Source organism: Schistocerca piceifrons, chromosome 1 (genome assembly GCF_021461385.2).
Source record: "Schistocerca piceifrons isolate TAMUIC-IGC-003096 chromosome 1, iqSchPice1.1, whole genome shotgun sequence".
NCBI classification, from domain to species: Eukaryota; Metazoa; Arthropoda; class Insecta; order Orthoptera; family Acrididae; genus Schistocerca; species Schistocerca piceifrons.
The window spans coordinates 1,133,484,393-1,133,507,913 of NC_060138.1; the positions used below are offsets into that span (position 1 = coordinate 1,133,484,393).

Genomic DNA, 23,521 nt, shown 5'->3' on the forward strand with positions numbered 1-23,521 from the left:
CCTTCTACATGCTTCCTAAAGTCCATAAATCCAACCACCCTACTGAGTGAGGTGGTGCAGTGGTCAGCACACTGGACTTGCATTCAGGAGGATGACGGTTCAATCCCGCATCTGGCCATCCTGATTTAGGTTTTCCGTGATTTCCCTAAATCGCTTCAGGCAAATGCCGGGATGGTTCATTTGAAAGGTCACGACCGACTTCCTTCCCCATCCTTCCCTAATCCAATGAGACCGATGACCTAGCAGTTTGGTCTCCTCCCCCAAGTCAACCCAACCCAACCACCAAGAATACCCCATTGTGGCCGGTTACTGTGCCCCAACTGACAGAATCTTTGCTCTCATAGACCAACACCTTCAACCTATTACATGGAATGTACCCTCGTATATAAAAGATAGCAACAATTTACTACACCAACTCTCAACAGTTCCTGTTCCTTTACCACATGGTGCCCTGCTCGTCACTATTGATGCCACGTATCTTTACACTAACATCCCTAATGCCTATGGTTTTACCGCTATTGAACACTACTTTTCCCAATGCCTGACGAATTCCAAACCAACAATCTCCTTTTTTAGTCACCATAACCGGTTATATCCTCACCAACAATTACTTCTCCTGTGAAGGCATTCCCTACAAACAAATCTGGGTTACGGCTTTGGGCACCTACATGGCACCATCCTATGGTGACCTATTCTTGGGCCATCTAGAGGAATCCTTCCTAAACACCCAGAATTCATTGATGACGTCTTTGCGATCTGTATCAAGGGTAAGGACACCCTATCCACATTCTTCGATAACCTCAACAGGTTCTCCCCAATTTGCTTTACCTGGTCCTACTCAACCCAATAAGCCACCTTCCTCGATGTTGACCTCCACCTCAACGATGGAAACATCAGTACCTCTGTCCATATCAAACCTACTAACCACCAGCAATACCTCCAATTCAACAGCTGCCGTTCCATATCAAGAAGTCCCTTCCATACAGCCTATCCACCCGTGGTTGTTGCATTTGCAGTGATGAGCAGTCCCTCTCAAAATATACCGAGTGTCTCACTGAAGCCTTCACAGACTGTAATTATCCTCCCAGCCTTGTACAAAAGCAAATCTCTCGTAGCTCATCTTTCCAGTCTTCCACCAACTCCCAAAGTCTCACCGTCCAGCCACAGAACAACATTCCCCTCGTAACTCAGTACTACCCAGTAATGGAGCAACTGAATTACATTCGCCGCCAGGGTTTCGACTACCTCTCGTCGTGCCCTGAAATGAAAAATGTCCTGCCCACTATCCTCCCCAACCCTCCCCCATCCACCAAACCTACACAATGTACTTGTCCATCCCTACACAATCCCTGCTCTGAACCCATTACCTGTTATAGACCTAGATACAAGACCTGGCCCATACGTCCTCCCACCACCACCACCTACTCCAGTTCAGTCACAAACATCACCTATCCTATCAAAGACAGGGCTACCTGTGAAACCAGTCATGTGATCCAGAAGCTAAACTGCTACCACTTTTCAGCATTCTATGTGGGCATGACGACCAACAAGCTGTCTGTTCGCATGAATGTCTACCGACAAACAGTGGCCAAGAAACAAGCGGACCACCCTGTTGCTGAGCACGCTACCCAACACGACATCCTTCATTTCAATAACTGCTTCACAGCCTGTACCATATGGATCCTTACCACCTACACCAGCTTTTCTCCTTCCAGGGGGCTCGCCACTCTTTGGCGGGTTTGTGCTTGGCTACCAAGGGGCCCCAGCCTTTGCAGCATATTTTCCCTTCTGTGCTGCATGTCTATCCTCTTGCTATTCTCTTGCCCCTCAGTTTGGGAACATGTCTGGGATGTTATTGGGAATGTTCTGCATCGTTTGTCGCTTTCGTAAGACAGTCTCACCTTTGTTTTTCACTCCCTTTTCTTTTCTTTGTTTCCCTCCTCCTCTCGTTCCTCCGCTTTGGCGTTTGAGCTTCCTCTTTTCTTCTTCCTCCCTGTGCGCTCCTGAAGGCCGGCCCATGCGTCTGACACGTAACAGGTGACTGGGTAACGCATAATTCCCAGCCCCGGGTCGACAGGTAGGGTTCGCACGTACCCCCTGGTACAGGTCAGGTCCAGGGAGGAGCAATTGCCTGAGCTGCAACCTTCCCAAATTTCCAATTGCAATTGGTTCCTCTGGCAGGTGTTCGGGAGGTGTGACCTGAGGAGTGAACAGTCACCTAAGGCAGGTGCGCCCCCTTGTGAAGGGGGCACCAGTTGGAAGGAGTGCGCCACCGGAGATACTGGCAGTCATGGGGAATCTTCTCGCAATGAGTCAATCATCTTCCCAATCAATGTCTACAAAACGGAAATGTAATGAGCATAATGATTCAAAGACCCCTCCTGCTGCACCACAGGTCCTCGTGGTCTCATATACTGAAGACAGTCAGTCCTTCGCCATGGTAAATCTGTTTTTTATTCAGGAAGGTGTTGATGCAATTGTCAGCACAGTGAAATCCTGCTCTCATTTACGGAATGATACTTTGCTTTTGGAGACTACTTCTGATTCTCAAGCACACCAGCTGTTTGCTGCCTTGCTCCTCCACAGCTACCCTGTTCGTGTCGAGGCCCGTAGAACTTTGAATTCTTCCCATAGTATAATTTACACCAGGCAGCTCAATGGTCTAACTGAGGCCGAAATCGAACCTTACCCCTGTGATCAGGGTGTCTTTGCCAACCATCATGTAATGAAAAAGGTAGATTCCTCCTTAGTGGCCACCCGCACACTTTTTCTCACCTTTGATAGAGCGGTGCTTCCATCAAATATCAAAGCAGGCTATGAAATTATCACAGTCTGGCCGTATATTCCGAACCCAATGCACTGCTGCCAGTGTCATCATTTCAACCACACTAGAACATCTTGTCGACACCCTACAAAATGTGTCACCTGTGGTAGGGATGCGCACGAGAGCGATTGTCCACCTCCTTCTCCCCGCTGTATCAACTGCAATGGCTGCCAGGCTGCCTCCTCTCATGTATCTTTATGAGCGGGCTGTCCAAGAGATCTGGTAAAGGAAAAAGTGCCTTACCCAGTAGTTCGCAATTTACTGGCTAGTCGCAAACCCTGCATTCTCCCATCTGGCATCTATAGTTCCGTTCTTGTTACCCCTCACTCCATGAAGGACATAGCCACACAGATGTGTGACCTCCATTCAGTTCTGAGGTTGTGAAATTGCCCAGTGTCAAGGTAGCATCAGCACCTCATGTCCAGCTGTGCAACAAGCCGTCAAACTCTTGTCTCAAGGGGCAAAGCTACCGGCTACACAACTGGTAGGCCGGAAAGGACAGAAGGAGTATTCCCATTAAGACTTCCTCCGTCCCTCCAGCCAAACAACAGCCAAGTCTTCGAAGATCCTCTTCGATGGTGTCGTCACATTATACCTCAACCCGGGTGGCCTCCATGTCACTGGTGCAGGCCACCAACTGTTTTTCAGCATTGGACTCCACAGACCAACCACACAACCAAGCTGATGCTTCTGTGGACTCCATGGAGTAGGATCCTCCTGCTTGTATGCCCTGTAGTAGTGACTCTTCACTGGCTGTCACTCGGCAGCCAGCGAGGTGACAGCCCTACAGCTCTTCCTCATCATGACTTTCCTCCAATGGAACATTCGCAGTCTTCGGTCCCACAATGAGGATTTGCAGTTGCTTTTAGCATTGCAGTGTTCCCTTGTACTCTGCCCTCAGGAAACGAAATTGCACCCTCACGACCGGTTTGAGCTTTCACATTTCCTACCGATTTGTTTTGACCTTCCCCCAGAGGTCAGCATTCCATTTCATGGAGGCATCATGTTGCTCATACAGGATGACATTCATAGTCAACCCATCTCCCTGACTACCCATCTTCATGCTGTTGCATTTCGCCTTTTCTTGCCCCACCTGACTTTTTACCTGTGCACCATTTTTGTCCCTCCGTGATTCGATGTCACAAGGGCAGACTTCCTTCAGCTTACTGAGCAGCTGCCTCCCCCATTTTTGCTACTCGGTGACTTTAATGCGCATCATCCTCTTTGGGGTTCTCCTAGGACCTGTCAGAGAGATGCCCTCTTGGCTGACCTTCTTAACTAGCTTAGCCTCTTCTGCCTTAACACTGGAGCATCCACTTTCCTTTCCGACTCCTCGCACACTTATTCCCATTTGGACCTATCCTTCTGCATTGCCCAGCTTGCCCATCCTCTTGAGTGGTCCGTTATTTCTGACACCTACTCAAGCGACCATTTACCATGTATTTTCTCTTTGCTAACTCCTACCCCATCCACTTGCACGCCCAAATGACAGCTTACTAAGGCTGACTGACAGCTTTACTCCTCCCTGGAAATCTTCGAAGAACAAAATTTCCCCAGTTGTGATAACAAGGTGGAATATCTCACAATCGTTATCCTTACTGCTGCAGAACGTTCCATTTCTCGCACTTCCTCTTTACCATGTCATCTCCCAGTTCCTTGGTTAATTGAGGTATGCCGCGATGCAATTCACCCATGGAGACGTGCTCTCCGTGTTTTTAACCGTCAGCCGGTGATGACTAACTGCATTCATTATAAACAGATGTGTGCAAAGTGTCTTCGCTTTCTTCGAGACAGCAGAAAAGCTAGCTGGATTTCATTCACTAGTTCTTTTAACAGTTCCACCCCTTCCTCTGTCATGTGGACCAACCCCTGATGGCTGTGTGGGACCAAGATCCATTCCCCAATTTCTGGCATGACAGTAGCAGATGATGTCCTCGTGGACCCTACTGCTATCTCCAACACCTTGGGCCACCATTTTGCAGAAGTTTCGGGCTCTTCTCACTATCATCCTATGTTCCTCCATTGGAAACGAGTGGAGGCTCAGGCAATACCGTTCTCTTCTCTGAATCGTGAGTGCTGCAATGCCACATTTACTATGAGGGAGCATGCCACATTTACCATGAGGGAGCTAGATCATGCTCTCAGTTAATCCCGATCCTCCGACCCAGGGCCAGACGTCATCCAGATTCAGATGTTGCAGCACCCGTGTCTTTCGATATCGGCTTCTGGCACACTGTTCAGTATTTACAGCCGAGCTCTTCGCCCTGTATCATGCCATGGAGTACATCAGGTGACACAGCCTTTTCAATTGTGTGCTCTGCTCAGACTCACTCAGCACCCTTTAAAGTCTAAATGCGCTGTACAGCAGCAGGTCCAGGAAAACTGTCACTTTCTCACTCTTGATGTAGGCAGTGTGATGTTTCTGTGGGTTCCTGGTCATGTCGGTCTGCCAGGAAACGAGGCTGCTGATGCTGCTGCCAAGGCTGCAGTCCTCATACCTCAGCCAGCGAGTTCCTATATTCCCTCCGATGATCTCTGTGTTGCCATCTGTCAGGAGGTGGTGTCCATTTGGCATTGCCAATGGTCCTTGCTTCACGGGAGGAAGCTCTGGCTTATCAAGACTCTCAAAGTGACGTGTGTGTGTGTGTGTGTGTGTGTGTGTGTGTGTGTGTGTTTGTGGGTGTGGGTGTGGTCAATTTTTGATGAAGGCCTTGCTGGCGGAAAGCTTATTTGTGACAGTCTTTTTAATTTATAAAGAAAATTGAAGAACTGTGTCTTCTTTCTTGGCTTATGTCTACATGGTCCGAAGATAACTTGCCATGTCAAGGATACTCTCAGTGCACATTGTGTATATGACTAAGGGCATTTCCAATTTGGCAAATATTAGCGTTTTAACGCTTCCTACCGTGAACACACAAATAAAGTGAACATTCGAGACAGAGAATGATATATAGAGCCGATCATTCGTAGCTTCACATTTAGCTCACCAAAGATAAGAATACAGTCAGGCATAGACTCTTAACCTTGAACATCCCAGTCAGTGTTGTTTCTGCTGGAACTTTTACTGCAAAGTCACCAATGAGTTGATAGTGCATTTACTTCACCAGTTGTTTTGTCATGTATTTCTCGCAGTCGTTTGTCAGAATCTCCCATTCGTAACTCATCTTCCAGTATTGATGGAGCTGGTTCAAGTAATTCTTTATGAAATTTTAAGTTGTGGTACATCAACAATGTAGGAAAAGATATATTGCTACTTACCATAAAGACGACATGTTAAGTTGCAAATAGGTACAAGTATAAGACACTTACACAAAGCTTTTGGCCACAGCCTTCATCAGCAAAAGAGAAACTCACACCATTCATACATGCAAGGAAGCACACGCCACGCACACACACGACTGCCAACTCCAGCAGCTCGGGCCAGAAATGAAGTTAAGATGAGATTGTAGATCTTCTCAGTGACTGAATGCGCCTGGTGGACTGAGCATCTTTGTTGAGACTCAATTCTTGTGTGCTACTTTCATTTGTTGTTGTTGTCTTGTAAATTACTACTTGTTTTGGTAGTATCACATTCTGTTTCAATATCTTGCAAACCTTTATTTATGAACGGAATAAACAATTGGTATGTTTTCTTGTGAATGACCAGAAGTGCTTAATTTCACTCAATCCTTGTGAACCATTTCCTCTTGAAAATTACTTTTATTGATCTCTTGTGGGAATGTTCAAATATGTGGTATGCTGTAATTTCTTCACAGTACCCTACAAGTATAAATTAGTTGCTTTTCTTGGACCTATTTGTACCTCTGTTCTTTGGAATTTGGATTTACGCTGTAATGCCGAATCTCCTAGATGCCAAGGATCTGGCTTCTTTCCTGACCATGCTTCTTCAAGCATCATGTTATGCAGAAACTTAATTGGTAATCTAATGAGGAGACTCCTTTAACAGTGTATGTTATCAAACGTTCCTTAAAAGTTTGAATGATTTCTGGTGAATGATCATTATTCTTAGGTGATGTAAGAAAACCTTGTAGGCATTGGTCCACACAGGTCTGAATAATAATTCAAGTATTCACTGAACTTGAGAGGTAGAATACTGGACAGGGAATCTGGCCTGTTTACCTTCTGAACTATGGATTGTTCATAGCTCCTTTATATGTGATACCTTCGGCCCAGGTGCAGCTCGTGGTCTCCATACTGGAGAAGGCTGCGACATTTATTGATCGAAACTAACCTAGAGCTCAAGCTATGCTACAGATCAATTTGTCACCATAACCAAGACTTCAGGAGGGGGGGGGGGGGGGGGCAATATCACACTCAAACCAAACTTTTACGTACTGTATGTTCTTTCCGTTTCATAATCAAATACAAAAAAACATCAAAAGCCAACTCCAATGTAAAATCTATAGGTAGCTTATTTATCACCCAACAACACATTTCCCGACAGTTTACCTCAACAAATCATTTTAAAAGATGGATTTTGGAAAGATCTTTAATGCAGTGTGCGTTAGCTTCATTGCATGCTTATGGTTCTAAACTTCAGACATTTAATGTTTTGTACAATCAAACTGCAGTGTTTATGAAATTGAGTGACAGAACAGTGATGTTTCCATTACGTCACTGAGCTTGTGCTGTGACTGGCTGACATGAAAACTTGTTCAATTTGCCATGGAACTGCACTTAATGTATTTACACTTGCGTGTTACAAAAATATGCATTTTGAGTGATATAGTGCACACAGCCACTTAGCTGCATTGTACATCACTGTGTTAAAGTTGTGTTTATACCCTTGCCTGGATTTACACTGTTTGTGTTTTTGTTCTTGATTCGTGTTTTACTTCGAGGCTGGGCACACCAAGTTCCTTCACTTTCATCCTAACCACATGTTCCAAAATTTTACCTGATAAATTGCACACTGAATTCATACTGTGTTGTTTTCGAACTCGTTTTATGTTGCTGTTATTTGCAAGAAAGTAAAACTCACTAAACTCATGCATAACTCACAGAAAGAAACTTGCTAATAACGCACACAACCCTCATTCAGCAAGAAAGGAAATTAAAGTATATCTGGACATATTTCATGCAAAAGGTATATTTCACATGCTTATTCCTCTTATCATTTGTGAAACTCTGGCTAGGCGTTGAAACTTATGTTACCGTACTCTATTGCACTCAGGCGGGACGTTTGCAAACTTATTCCAGCGGTGGATAGAATAGCCAGTGACAGTAATAAGAAAAACTGTCTAAAACCTTATCAAAACAATAATACTAAATGTTGATTAAAGACACATCAAAGGATAACAGAGATATACAGAGACAGGAATTCAATAGCGAAGTTTCAGAAATTCTGTTCATTCCCTTTTGATGTAAGCAGTGGAATGTGAAAATTGTGTGCAGATTGATAGTACACCCTTGGGCTGAAACAGTGGAGCCTTCGGCTCGCCCATAAGAGCTGTACTCCCAGGAAACCATGCCTCCAAACCTCTGCTTCATAGAGCTAAGTGGAATTTCAAGGTGCAGCCTTAAGACTAGCTACTATCTGTTCGAAAAATATCATGACATCACATATCAACAGTCCCAAAAACTTTGACAGGCTCTATTTGAAACCATGTGGGAAATATGCGAAATGCAATCATATAATTTAAATTCTGTAATATGTTACTGAGAAATTTATTTTAATGTGTATTTTGGGGTGGCTCCACTAAGAGCCTTTAATTTCAAGCCGCACCTGCTTCGGCCATACTTTTACACCAGTTTTCCATTGCATCAGAATGTAAATGACCCATTGCCATAGATTAAACAGTGGAAAATCCAGGATGGAATGTAACAATATTATGAAAAGTAAAGGTGCTACTAATCATATAGCAGAGGTGCTGAGGCACAACAAAAAGAGTGTCACAAGTAAAACTTTCGACCATTAAGGCCTTCGTCAACAATAGACGACACACACACACACACACACACACACACACACACACACACACACACACACACGCACACACACTCTCTCTCTCTCTCTCTCTCTCTCTCTCTCTCTCTCTCTCTCTCTCTCTCTCTCTCTCTGTGGTGTGGTTTCAGTTGCTGGTTTTACCACCAGCTTGCTGTAAGTGTTGTTTTTACTCAGAAAATTGTTTTCCAAAAGGCTGTATTTATTCCAGCTGTAGCATTTTGGTCCTATGGAAATGTGGCATTTATCACTCTGATGAGCCCTCCTTTTAGTCTGAAGAGCCAAGTCGGCAGATGATGATTTATGGCAGACATTGTCTTCACCTCTTCCAGTGACCCTATCTTAAATGAATCCCCTGTGACTGTAACATTCAAATCTTCTAAACTGATTAATCATCAGCTTGTACTTGTCAGGTAGCCCAGTGAATGCAATAGAAACAAGTTATTCATCTTTTATGCTGAAACTTAAGCCATTCAACTTGTTTGAAGTAGAAATTATCTTTGTTACATAGTGTTCCACAGACAAACAGTTTTCTAGTCGTGTCATTAAGGTGTTCTCAACAAGCATCTTCTTCTTGATAGTCCAGACCCTGTGTAGACTTCTATCAGTTTATCCCAGATTTCCTTTCTATTTCCAGTATTCTGGGCATGCATGTAAGTAGGTGAATTAACAAATAAAATTATCTTTACTTTTGCTATACATGCCTTCATTTCATCTGTAATTTCTCACTTACATATCCTAATACTTGTTCATGTTGCAGATAGTTCTTTATTGTGAAACGCCATATGTTATAATTATCTCATCCTTTCAATTTCTCTATCAAAGGCAATGAGATGGCACTAAGATAAGCCATAATGTTCAGCAGTATTCCTTTTCTTTGTGTCTAGGGGTGGTTTCAGTGTGGTAAGTATTAATTATATAACAGCACGTAGATAGGAACATGATTTTACAGTTTGTTCTGGGGAACATCTGCGTGGGAGGCTTGTAGAGAGTTGAAGATCCACCTGCGGGGTGAATATGGCTTTTTTCTGGCATGTATTAAGCCATTTTTGAATGTTGTGATTTACCTGAAAATTTTAAGTTAATGAAGTATTGAAATTCAAAGATTTTAATTTTTTATTCAATTTCAGAAAGAAATTCATCTGTGTCAAACACATTTTGTCAGTCTTGTGCAATGTTTTAGCTATACAGAAATAATAAACAGAGTCACTTCAGTAGTCCTGAGATAAACTTAACAGAGGAATTTGGAACACTTGGTGAAGCTGGAGGGTGTCATTCCATGTTATTAAAAAAGGCACATTATCTTCAGAATTGAGATTCCTTCCTTTTGATTAGGAACATGCTGACCAACATCAGTAGTAATTATTCATACAAAATATTCTGATACAGTTCATTTTTGGAAATTTCTGAGCGTGTGTCATGTATCGTTGGCAGATCATTTTCAACAGGAATTTATGAATCACCAGTCAACTTCAGAGTCAGAGTCTTCAGAAAACATCTCCTCTGTCATCTGCATAATTTGCCTGCTTCTGTTACACACATTTGCCAGTATTTTGCCAATCATTGCCCTCAAAAAAGCCTCAGTTAGGAACCACTACATGCTGGAACTTCCTTGTTGAATGTGATTAATGAAAAGGGTTGTAAAAAGAGTATTTACCTTTCTTCACAAATTAGCAAACAACCAAGAAACAATGGGAAAATGAATAATGTATAATAAATTAAATTAAAATTGATACTGTATTAAGTACTGTACATGCCTATGTGCTGAAAAATTTGAACAAATAAAACTGTAGTTACAAAGGAAGAGAACCACACTAAAGCAAACTGAAACCACACAATTAAAAATAATTTGGTTGTTGTGATTTTATGAACAGTTATTCACTCCAAATTTCTCTAAGTAATCTCACTAAAACATAAATTATAATTAGGAAACTAGAAATCTCGTGTAAAAGAAATTAAAGAATAAGATTATCTGCCTGTAAGGTACAATAGTGCGAGTTCAGGGGGTGAATAATTGCTGTTACCTGGAACATCCATCTGTGAGGCAGTGTGGGTCTGAAATGAAAGCAACTTGTGTTGGATAAATCAGCTCCATGAGACATATGACCTTCACTGCACTACAGCTAAATATCACAGACTCTCATAGGTGTTTAGAACCATTGGGTGATTTTCAGTGCCTCTGGTGGAACAAATGTAAACCACTTCCGCCTCAAGCACACCTCGCTATAACTGTACTTCTATGAATTGTTTATATAACCATATACATGTAACATTCTGTTGTGGCGTTGTTGTGCCTGTTCCTGTACCACTACATTACATTTCAAATTTCTACTTAGGCTTGCTTGTCATAGCTAATTACTCAACCATTGTACTGCCGAATCTTTTGTTCTGCCCATGTAATATCCTTTTTTAATTAGTTTGTAGTAAGTGACACAAACTTTTACTACAGTAATGCCTTTTCATTCATAAAATAAGCAGTTATTTGCATTGTCTTTTAAGTAACCTAATGGTGTACATTTTGGCGAAAGTGTATGTATTGATTGTCATTTTATTAACCAAGCAACAGTAGATGAACAGCAGCTACATAATGTGTACAGTTAAGCATTATTTCTTTTTTACATTAAAATAATAACTTTTCTGCTAATTTTGTTATGTTTTATAGCCTGTGTAAACGTAGTTTTAATAATGCAAGTGAATGGCACTACATAGATATTTAAAAATTTAATTTTACAGTAGACAATAATAATTCTTATTCCTTCAGCCATTAGAGAAGAGATACTTCATCAATAGCAGGAGTGAAACTTCAGCAAAAGCCCACAGAACCTGATATCATTGACAACCTGTAAATTGAGAGAGTTAATTGCAATTATTACTCTCTCAATCTTTTTAGTAATTTTGCACTTTCTATAGTATGATTTGAGGAAATCTTTTTTCCTGTAAAATTTTCTTCTCTCTCTCTCTCTCTCTCTCTCTCTCTCTCTCTCTCTCTCTCACACACACACACACACACACACACACACACACACACACACACATTCACATTCATTCTGATTTTGTTAGAACACTTCTTTCTTCCTGATAACTGAATAATTTGAGCTTATCGTGAAATTTGCAACAGTAAATAATATTTTAGCTCTGATATAATTTCATTATATAACACATTTAATTACTGCTAACAAATATATTTCTCTTCTCATAAATGTAGGTTGGGTTTGTTATGCAGAAAAGACGCATGGACCTCTTGTTTTGCCATACATGTCATCTGTAAAATCACCACAGCAAGTAATGGGGTCTTTGGTTAAAGATCATCTCTCTACATTACTCAAGATAAGTCCGTCTTCAATTTATCATGTGACGATCATGCCATGCTATGACAAAAAACTGGAAGCCTCAAGGACTGACTTTTTCAATAAAGAAACTGATGCGCATGATGTGGACTGTGTGATTACTGCAAGTGAGTATTCCACTTCATGCCAGTTTTTGGTATTAATGCACCCTACAAGTTGAAAAGGAAAGCTTCTAAGTAATTGGAAGATAATATTCTGTATTAACTCTTTATTTTGACATTTGAATTGCACACTAAGCTATTGTGATACTAGCAGCTTTTAATTACAGTATGATGATTGTGGGTCATTCTTGATGAAAAAATAGTTCTATTTATGAAAACAGGTTGTTACATCAGTGTGGCACCACATAAGATCCTGTCACATAAAATCCTCTGTATATTTCAACCCTTGTTCCTCAAAAGTTTGCACCCAATCCCTTTCCCAAAGTTCTCTAAATGGGGAATACTTTTGAGACATTCTCATCATGTTATGGAAATAATTTCTAGCATAGTACGCAGTATATGCATTTTATGAAGCAACACTGCCTGGTTGTGAGTGTCTTTTTATGATTTGACTCTTTTGTCAAGGTGTTTGGACCATAAGAGTATTATAGTTTAGGGCCACACTGATGTTAACCATTAGAAACCACAGAGCAACTTTGTGAGCACTGAATAATAACATTTGGTGAAATATGAATAACTGAATCATGGAGTATGAAATTTTCAAGGAGACCATCAGCACTTATAGAAGTTTGTATATCTGAGGGACTCGATCTAATCTAATTCTAGTAAAAAGGGAATACAAGAAACCTGTGTTAATATTAAGGCAATGAGGAGAGAAAAACCTAAGAGTAACACAGGTGCTAAAATGAGAGAGTAAAAAAAAAGTATGTTATAACAACAGAAGTCCTCCTCAGTAGCTGATTAGTCAGCATTGCGGAATGTCACGCAAGGGCTTCTGATTCGATTCGCAATTGAGTCGGAGATTTTCTCCACTTGGGGACTAAGTGTTGTATTGACCTCACCATCATTTCATCATTATCGACACATAAGTCGCCAAAGTGGTGTCAAATAAAAAGACTTGCACCAGGTGGCCAAACTCTCTGAAAGAGAATGCCTGGCCAAAAACCCCATAACAACAGAAGGGAAACAATAAGTAATATCTCCAGAAAGCCTCAGATGTAAACTGGAAATCATATTAGAGTTGGTGGTGATATATCTGTCTCATTTTAAAATGTTTAATGTACAAGGTGACCCAAAAATCCGCTAACATTTGAAAATTCAATATTTCATAGAATAATAAAAGTTGACACACATGCTTGAAATAAAATGAGGTTTTATTGAAACCAAAAAAGTACACAAAATGACCACAGATGGTGCTTCATATGATACAGAAGTAATAATTAAGATAACAATTGTTTTTTAGCAAAGACTATTTCTTTATAACAAATGCTCAACATGTCGGCCATAATTCATCAAGACTGCTCGTAGTCAAGGAACACATGATGTGTACAGCATATCAGTAGGCATGGTGAAAAATTGCCTTCATATATTGTTTTTCAGCATCCATAATGAGGGCGGACAACTGCGGTAGACTTGTGACTTCACAACCAATGATCTCACAGATTGAGGTCTCTAGACATGGGAGGCCAAGCATGATGGAAGTGGCAACTGAGAATGCGATCCTCACCATACGATGTGCACAAGAGATCTTTCACTCGTGTAGCAATATGAGGTGGAGCACCATCCTGCATGAAAGCTGTACCTTCCAGCAAGTGTAAATCAGGCAGGCTAGGGATGATGTGATTCTGTAACATATTGGTGCGCTTTGCACCCATCACACTGACAGGTTGAAATTTAAGGCTTGTGTGTCAAAATTTACCTCTCTATTTACATTATCCTCCCCCCATGAACCATGGACCTTGCCGTTGGTGGGGAGGCTTGCGTGCCTCAACGATACAGATAGCCATACCATAGGTGCAACCACAACAGAGGGGGTATCTGTTGAGAGGCCAGACAAATGTGTGGTTCCTGAAGAGGAGCAGCAGCCTTTTCAGTAGTTGCAGGGGCAACAGTATGGATGATTGACTGATCTGGCTTTGTAACATTAACCAAAATGGCTTTGCTGTTCTGGTACTGCGAACGGCTGAAAGCAAGGGGAAACTACAGCCGTAATTTTTCCCGAGGGCATGCAGCTTTACTGTATGATTAAATGATGATGGCATCCTCTTGAGTAAAATATTCCGGGGGTAAAATAGTCCCCCATTCGGATCTCCGGGCGGGGACTACTCAAGAGGACATTGTTATCAGGAGAAAGAAAATTGGCGTTCTACGGATCGGAGCATGGAGTGTCAGATCCCTTAATCGGGCAGGTAGATTAGAAAATTTAAAAAGGGAAATGGATAGGTTAAAGTTAGATATAGTGGGAATTAGTGAAGTTCGATGGCAGGAGGAACAAGACTTTTGGTCAGGTGAATACAGGGTTATAAATACAAAATCAAACGGGTAATGCAGGAGTAGGTTTAATAATGAATAAAAAAATAGGAGTGCGGATAAGCTACTACAAACTGCACAGTGAACGCATTATTGTGGCCAAGATAGACACAAAGCCCACGCCTACTACAGTAGTGCAAGTTTATATGCCAACTAGCTCTGCAGATGACGAAGAAATTGATGAAATGTATGATGAGATAAAAGAAATTATTCACGTAGTGAAAGGAGACGTAAATTTAAGTGTCATGGGTGACTGGAATTCGGTACTAGCAAAAGGGAGAGAAGGTAACATAGTAGGTGAATATGGATTGGGGCTAAGAAATGAAAGAGGAAGCCACCTGGTAGAATTTTGCGCAGAGCATAACTTAATCATAGCTTACACTTGGTTTAAGAATCATGAAAGAAGGTTGTATACATGGAAGAACCCTGGAGATACTGAAAGGTATCAGATAGATTATATAATGGTAAGACAGAGGTTTAGGAACCAGGTTTTAAATTGTAAGATATTTCCAGGGGCAGATGTGGACTCTGACCACAATCTATTGGTTATGAACTGTAGACTAAAACTAAAGAAACTGCAAAAAGGTGGGAAATTAAGGAGTTGGGACCTGCATAAACTGAAAGAACCAGAGGTTGTACAGAGTTTCAAGGAGAGCATAAGGGAACAATTGATAGGAATGGGGGAAAGAAATACAGTAGAAGAAGAATGGATAGCTTTGAGGGATGAAATAGTGAAGGCAGCAGAGGATCAAATAGGTAAAAAGATGAGGGCTAGTAGAAACCCTTGGGTAACAGAAGAAATATTGAATTTAATTGATGAAAGGAGAAAATATAAAAATGCAGTAAATGAAGCAGGCAAAAAGGAATACAAATGTCTCAAAAATGAGATCGACAGGAAGTGCAAAATGGCTAAGCAGGGATGGCTAGAGGACAACTGTAAGGATGTAGAGGCTTATCTCACTAGGGGTAAGATAGATACTGCCTACAGGAAAATTAAAGAGACCTTTGGAGAAAAGAGATCCACTTGTATGAATATCAAGAGCTCAGATGGAAACCCAGTTCTAAGCAAAGAAGGGAAAGCAGAAAGGTGGAAGGAGTATATAGAGGGTCTATACAAGGGCGATGTACTTGAGGACAATATTATGGAAATGGAAGAGGATGTAGATGAAGATGAAATGGGAGATACAATATTGTGTGAAGAGTTTGACAGAGCACTGAAAGACCTGAGTCGAAACAAGGCCCCGGGAGTAAACAACATTCCATTAGAACTACTGATGGCCTTGGGAGAGCCAGTCCTTTCAGAACTCTACCATCTGGTGAGCAAGATGTACGAGACCGGCGAAATACCCTCAGACTTCAAGAAGAATATAATAATTCCAATCCCAAAGAAAGCAGGTGTTGACAGATGTGAAAATTACCGAACTATCAGTTTAATAAGTCACAGCTGCAAAATACTAACGCGAATTCTTTACAGACGAATGGAAAAACTGGTATAAGCTGACCTCGGGGAAGATCAATTTGGATTCCGTAGAAATGTGGGAACATGTGAGGCAATACTGACCCTACGACTTATCTTAGAAGAAAGATTAAGAAAAGGCAAACCTACATTTCTAGCATTTGTAGACTTAGAGAAAGCTTTTGACAATGTTGAATGGAAGACTCTCTTTCAAATTCTGAAGGTGGCAGGGGTAAAATACAGGGAGCGAAAGGCTATTTACAATTTGTACAGAAATCAGATGGCAGTTATAAGAGTCGAGGGGTATGAAAGGGAAGCAGTTGTTGGGAAGGGAGTAAGACAGGGTTGTAGCCTCTCCCCGATGTTATTAAATCTGTATATTGAGCAAGCAATAAAGGAAACAAAAGAAAAGTTCGGAGTAGGTATTAAAATCCATGGAGAAGAAATAAAAACTTTGAGATTCGCCAATGACATTGTAATTCTGTCAGAGACAGCAAAGGACTTGGAAGAGCAGTTTAACGGAATGGACAGTGTCTTGAAAGGAGGGTATAAGATGAACATCAACAAAAGCAAAACGACGATAATGGAATGTAGTCGAATTAAGTCGGGTGATGCTGAGGAAATTAGTAAATGAGTTTTGCTATTTGGGGAGCAAAATAATTGATGATGGTCGAGGTAGAGAGGATTTAAAATGTAGACTGGCAATGGCAAGGGAAGCGTTTCTGAAGAACAGGAATTTGTTAACATCGAGTATAGATTTAAATGCCAGGAAGTCGTTTCTGAAAGTATTTGTATGGAGTGTAGCCATGTATGGAAGTGAAACATGGACGATAAATAGTTTGGACAAGAAGAGAATAGAAGCTTTCGAAATGTGGTGCTACGGAAGAATGCTGAAGATTAGATGGGTAGATCACATAACTAATGAGGAGGTATTGAATAGAATTGGGGAGAAGAGGAGCTTGTGGCACAACTTGACTAGAAGAAGGGATCGGTTGGTAGGACATGTTCTGAGACATTGGGGGATCACCAATTTAGTATTGTAGGGCAGCATGGAGGGTAAAAATCGTAGAGGGAGACCAAGAGATGAATACACTAAGCAGATTCAGAAGGATGTAGGCTGGGAGATGAAGAAGCTTGCACAGGATAGAGTAGCATGGAGAGCTGCATCAAACCAGTCTCAGGGCTGAAGATCACAACAACAACAACTTATATTATTCCATGAAAAGTGTACTTTCAAATGTTAACAACTCTTACATAATTCAGTATGAATCAAAATACCAAGAATGTCTTTATTTTTTTAAATGTTGACATATCAGTGTGGTTTTATTTTGTATTAATTTGTTGATTATACTACATTGTGTTTGCAAGCATGCAGTTTTTGCACAGTATGCAATAAACTGGATTTCTCTCCCACACAGTTGAACTGCAGCAGATGCTCCAGCAAAAAGACTGTGACTTGGCAGATATAGAGTCGTGCCCACTAGACTGGCCATGGGAAATAGAGAGGCCACCAGGGGCCTTCCTTTGGGGGCATCGTGGCTCTGGCTCAGGAGGTTTAGCAGAACATGTGTTTCTTCATGCTGCGTCAACATTGTTTGGGTTTGATGTACATCCCAATGTGGAGTTCAAAGCTCTGAGGTAAGAATTGCTTGGTATTGTTAATAATGCACAAATACTCAAGTAAACTGCTGATCCGCAATAGATACTGTAACAATAGATTTCTCATAAACAAATTTTAGCCCGTTCCAAACAGTAAATAATATCCCAAAAGTCTTTGAAATTGAGATTGTCAGATAATTAACAAAGTGCTACTCCTAAAGTTTTTTAATATCCAAGTAGAGAATTCGTTACAAGAATCAAATTCATCAGCTACCCACAAACTTATTCCACAAGTTTCATCCTACCCATTGTTTCCTTCCATTTGCATTGGCAAGGGAAATTTGGTGATTCCTTGAATATTATTTTACTGATGCAAATAATTGAACATGTTGAAGAGGCTATTCTGTCAGCCATTGAGGGAACAAGGTGCAACCAACTGCAGATTGTGGTGCACATTTAAACAAATGATGTGTGTCATCTGGGCTCTGAGGTCATTCTTGGGTCATTCCAACAACTGGCAGAGAAGGGTGAGAAGACCAGCCATGCATGTTGAGTTTCAATGAAGCTTGCAATTTGCTGCATTATCCCCAGAGCTGATTGTGGCCCTTTGGTTTTGAGTTGAATGGAAGGACTAAACAAGAGAACTCTAGGCTGTAACTTCCTGGACTTGCGCCATAGGATTGAAAACTGTAGGATTCCTCTGAATAGGTCAGGTGTGCACTACATATCAGAGCTCCTACTCAGGTAGCTGACTGTGTGTGGGATGCACACAAGGGTTTTCTAGGTTAGGCGACTCTCCATCGAGTCCACATAACAATAGCTGTAGGAAACCCAGAAGTATCAGTGTAAGATCAAAAGAAATACCTCCCACAGGTGAGAGCATTAAATCCTCACGGTAAACTGCCAAATCATTTGCAACAAAGTGCCAGAGTTTGAAGTGCTCATGAAAAGCACTGTAGCTCACATAATACCAGGTACAGAATGCTGGTTGAAACCTGAAATTGATAGCAGTGAGATTTTTGGGTAAAATTTAAGTTTATATGGAAAGGATAGGTGAATAGGAAATGGAGGTGATGTATTTGTCACAGTAGACAAAAAACTCAAATCTGTTGAGATAGAAATGGAAGCTGCATGTGAGATTGATTGGGCAAGACTCAGTATCAGAGGTGGGGTCCTTCTGTCGCCCACCAGACTCATCTGATGTAACTGAAAACTTCAGAGAAAATCTCAATTAACTTGTAAGTAAGTTTGCCAATCATACTGTAATCATCAGTGGAGACTTTAAACACCCAACAATCAATTGGGAAAATTACAGTTTTGCCAGTGGTGGGCGCGATAAGACATCTTGTGAAACAGCACTAAATGCCTTCTCTGAAAACTACATAGAACAGACAGTTAGGAACCATTCATGATGGAAATATCTTGATTCTAATGGCAACAAATATACCTGAACTCTTTGATGATGTCCAAATTGAAACTGGTATCAATGACCATGATGCAGTCATGGTGACAGTGATTACCATAGTACAAAGGACAACTAAAACAAGCAGAAAGATATAATCTGTCGGTAAACTGAAGAGCGAGCGCACGAGTCCCCACTCTGCCTACCCCGCTACGTCACAGGGCGCTTCTACAGGCTGTTTCACAACGTAGTACAGTCCCTGCCGCGGCGCGCGCTTTAAATCTGTGGCGACGTCGTGTACAGATACGTCCCGGCTGCATTTATTTTTAGACAAATGCGTTAAGAGTATACGGAAAACAAAAGACGATAGCTTCTTCGAAACAAAACTTTTTAGAGTAAATAATATTAACATAAGAACGGAAGTCAGGATTCTACTACAAACATAGAACCGAATGCCTATTCATATGAATGTATGTTCCTCTATTCATAAGACGAACCAGATATAGTGCAATCAGTCTGTAGAATTTAAGGCTTTTCCTTACTTTGTGTTTCTACTAAAAGGTAGAAGTTTTCTTTGAAGGGCTGCATTGAAACTTAACAATTCTTGCAACACGAAGAATGTTTAAAAAGTAACCAGACATTTATAATTTCGTGTGTTGTATTAGTTCGATTTGCACTGCTTTTTTTGTCGCTGTTTTCGTAAACATGTCTGAAAAGTGTTTCCAGGTAAATCCCATTCCACGCAATGTCTTGTGTAAAACATCTTTCTGCAAGGAAACTGTATATTTGTTTCACGCCAGTAAGTAATTTCCGCAATGTGGGCACTAGTTTTTGGTTTATGTAAAAGTCCTCCATCGTTTGTCGAATGACCAATTTTGTGCAACTGTCTATAACGATGGGTTTCCTCCCTAAATTATTAGTTTTCCTTTGCGACTATTCCAGTAAACCATGAGCCTTATTTTCGCGTTCCTTCCTTATGCGTCCTATTGTGGTGAGGCTGACGTTTGCATAAACAATTGGGGACTGATAATATTAGCCAACAGTTTCTTTTGTGTAGCCTCCTTAACACATGCTATAATAACGTTAGAGACGATCGAACGCTCGTTCTCTGCAAATATCTCCTCTTGTTCGTATTCTGCACATTTTCTTGTAATTCAGAGCGATTATACATCACTTCCAGATACTGAAGTATATCAGTGAGTGCACAAAGTTAACTGACTGAGATTGGCAACTAAGATCCCACGAACAGAAACGACGTATATCAATGCACGCCGAACTACGCCGCTGGACAGGTAATGGGCAACTGATTTTGGGTTGCCCTGTAGGCCAGTGGCAGGGTTCTTCCGGGAAAGGCCACTTCCCCCACCAAAAGCGCTGCTCGCTCTTGAGTTTACAGACTATACATATGTTTAGTAAATAGATAAAAAAATCAGTAGTTTCATATCTGAATGAAGAACTCAAAACTTACAGTACAGGGCTGGAGCAAGTAGAGGAAGTCAGGTTCAAGTTTAAAAGAATAGTTGACCATGCACTAACTAAATATGTACCCAGTAGAACAGTTCATAATTGGAGGGAGCCTCTACATTATACAGTCACTGTTAAGAAACTTCTAAAGAAATAAAGATTACTGCATAATAAGTGTAAAACAATGTGTAGGTCTACAGCTAGAGAGATGTTGAATGAAATGTGTTTGGCTCTCAAGAGAGCAATGCGTGATGCCTTCAATGACTGCCATAGCAGAATATTGTCAAGTGATCTTTCGCAGAACCCAAAGAAATTTTGGTTGTATGCACCGAAGTTAGTGTCCAGTTCCTAACGAATGAGACAGGGACTGAAATTGAGGGTAGCAAAGCAAAAGCTGAAATCTTAAATCCATTTTCAAGTGTTCCTATACAAATGAAAACCTTGATAGTAAACCTTTTCATGATGCGCAACACCTGTCTTGTAGTATCTGCCACTGGAATTCGTTGAGCATTTCTGTAATGCTCTCACACCGACTAAATGTGCCGCCCTTTTTGGATCTTCTGTATCCCTTCCATCAGTCGTACATGTTAAGGTTTCCATATTGATGAACAATACTCAAGAATCAATCGAACAAGTGCCTTGTGGGCCACTTCTTTAATGGATGAATTACATTTCCTTAAGATTCTGCCTCTGAATCTGTCTTGTGGCTGCTTTCCTAGTATTTGCTTTATGTGGTTATTCCTCTTAAGGTCACTCCGAATAGATACCCCTAGATATTTACGGTTGTTGTTTCCAGCAAATTATCATTAATAGTGTAGTTGTTCTGCTGTGTATGAGCAATATGTCAACTGCCAGTGCCTACACCTTTCATCAATTCTTTGTAGTGTCTTCTGCAAATCATTACTGCCCTCTGACTTTGCTGTCGTCTCACAGACAACCACATTACCTGTGAACAGCCATAAAGAACTTCCAACGCATTCTACCAGATCATTTATAAACCTTGTAAACAGCAACAGTCCTATCACATTTTTCTGGGACATCCCCAAACTTACCTTTATATCTCTCATTTTGTTCCATTAAGAGCAATGCATTGAGTTGTGTCTAGGAGGAAATCTTGAATACAGTCCACAAATCTGGCCCGATACTCGAGTAACCTTGTGATTTTTTCACGAAGTGGCTGTATGGGACAGTCTCTAATGCCTTCCCAAAGTCGAGAACCAAGGCATCAACCTGAGCAGCAATGTCTTTAGTGCTATGGATCTCTTGGAGGAACAAAGCAAGCTGAGTCTTACAAGATATCAAAATTCGTGTTGGTTTTTATAGAGGAGATTTTCGTGCTCTAAATTAGCATAACACATGTTCCATAATTCTACAACAGATTGATGTTAATGATATAGGCCTATAATTATGTACGTCTGTTCCTCAACGCTTCTTGAATATGGGGATGACCTGCACTTTTTTCCAGTCACTAGGTGTTCTCAGTTGCTCCAGTGATCTACGAGAAATGCTGTTGGAAGGGGAGCAAGTTCTTTCACACAATCTGTGTAGAATCTTATACATATCTGACCTGGTATCGAAGCCTTTCCACTATAAAGCTGTTGTATTTGTTTTTCCATTCTGCGATTATTTATCTCGATATCTGTCATTTCGAAGTTCATACATTGATTGAAAGGAGAGACCATGTTACGATATTCCATGGTGAAACAATTTCAGAAAACCCAATTCAGTATTTTGGCCTTCTCTCTCATGTTTCCATTTTGGTGCCATTATGGTCACTGAGCGACCGAGTAGATGAGTTTGAAGAGCTTACTGATTTTACATAAGACCAAAACCTCATACGGTTTTTAGTCAGATCAGTTCACAAAATTTGACTTTCAAAGTCAGTGGATGTTTCTTTTATTGCTCTTCTTATGCTCATTTTCGCTTTGTTCAGCTTTTGTTTCTCAGCTAGGTTTTGACTTCTCTTGAATCTATGATGAAGCACTCTTCATTTATGTAGCAGTTTTCTTACATGGCTATTAACTCACTGTTAGTCTTTCCCATCCCTGAAGACCTTGCTTGGAACATACATATGTAAGGCATAGTGAATGATGCATTTGACTTTTTTTCCATTTGTGCTCCACATCTTCATCACCAACACTGAATTTTACTGATGTTGACTACTCAGATACTCTACAATTTCCACACTCTCTCTGTCCAACTCGTCCTCCCACCTCTGTTCATCTCCTTCTCCCCATTCTCTCTGTCTCTTCATCTCCTCCATCCCCTCACTTCATCCATCTCCTCCTCCCCCTCTCTGTATGTCTCCTCCTGTCCTCCTTTCTCTGTCCACTGCCCCCTCCTCCATTCTATCACTATCCATCTCCTTCCCCCCTCTCTCTGCCCAGCCATGCCCATCGACACATGTAGCCATCGAAAGGCATGCCAGTACTACTAGCACAACATGCCTGTCATGTAGGGCAACCAACATGTCAGGTTTGCAGAAGTTCGAAATATAGCACTTGCTTCTATGCGAGATGCTTTTAATAATTTCCACAATAAAACTCTGTCTCGGAATCTGGCAAAAAACTCAAAGAGATTCTGGTCATGTATAAAGCACACCAGTGGCAAGACGCAGTCAGTACCTTCACTGTGCGATAATAATGGTGAAGTCACTGATGACAGTGCCACTAAAGCAGAGTTATGAAACACAGTTTTCTGAAACTCCTTCACCAAAAAAAAACAAAGTAAATATTCCTGAATTCCAATCAAGAACAACTGTCAGGATGAGAAACATAGAAGTATATATCCTCGGTGTAGCAAAGCAGCCTAAATCACTTAATAAAGGCAAGGCCTCCAGTCCAGATTGTATACCAGTCAAGTTCCTCTTAGAGTATGCTGATACAATAACTCCATAATTAGCAATTATATACAACTGCTCGCTCACAGAAAGATCTCTACCTAAAGACTGGAAAATTGCTCAAGTCACACCAGTACCCAAAAAGGGAAGTAGGAGTAATCCGTTGAATTACAGG

The 23,521-nt window shown here is 41.1% G+C and overlaps 1 protein-coding gene across 1 annotated transcript in view; it reads left to right on the plus strand.

Annotated features, from left to right (window-relative positions):
• Window positions 1–23,521, plus strand: part of LOC124780484 (probable cytosolic Fe-S cluster assembly factor CPIJ010948) — a 68,011-nt gene that overhangs the window by 23,661 nt on the left and 20,829 nt on the right. The window contains exons 6-7 of the mRNA XM_047253783.1: window positions 11,974–12,222; window positions 17,461–17,680. Coding sequence (XP_047109739.1) covers window positions 11,974–12,222; window positions 17,461–17,680 — 469 coding nt within the window. The remainder of the gene's footprint in view (window positions 1–11,973; window positions 12,223–17,460; window positions 17,681–23,521) is intronic.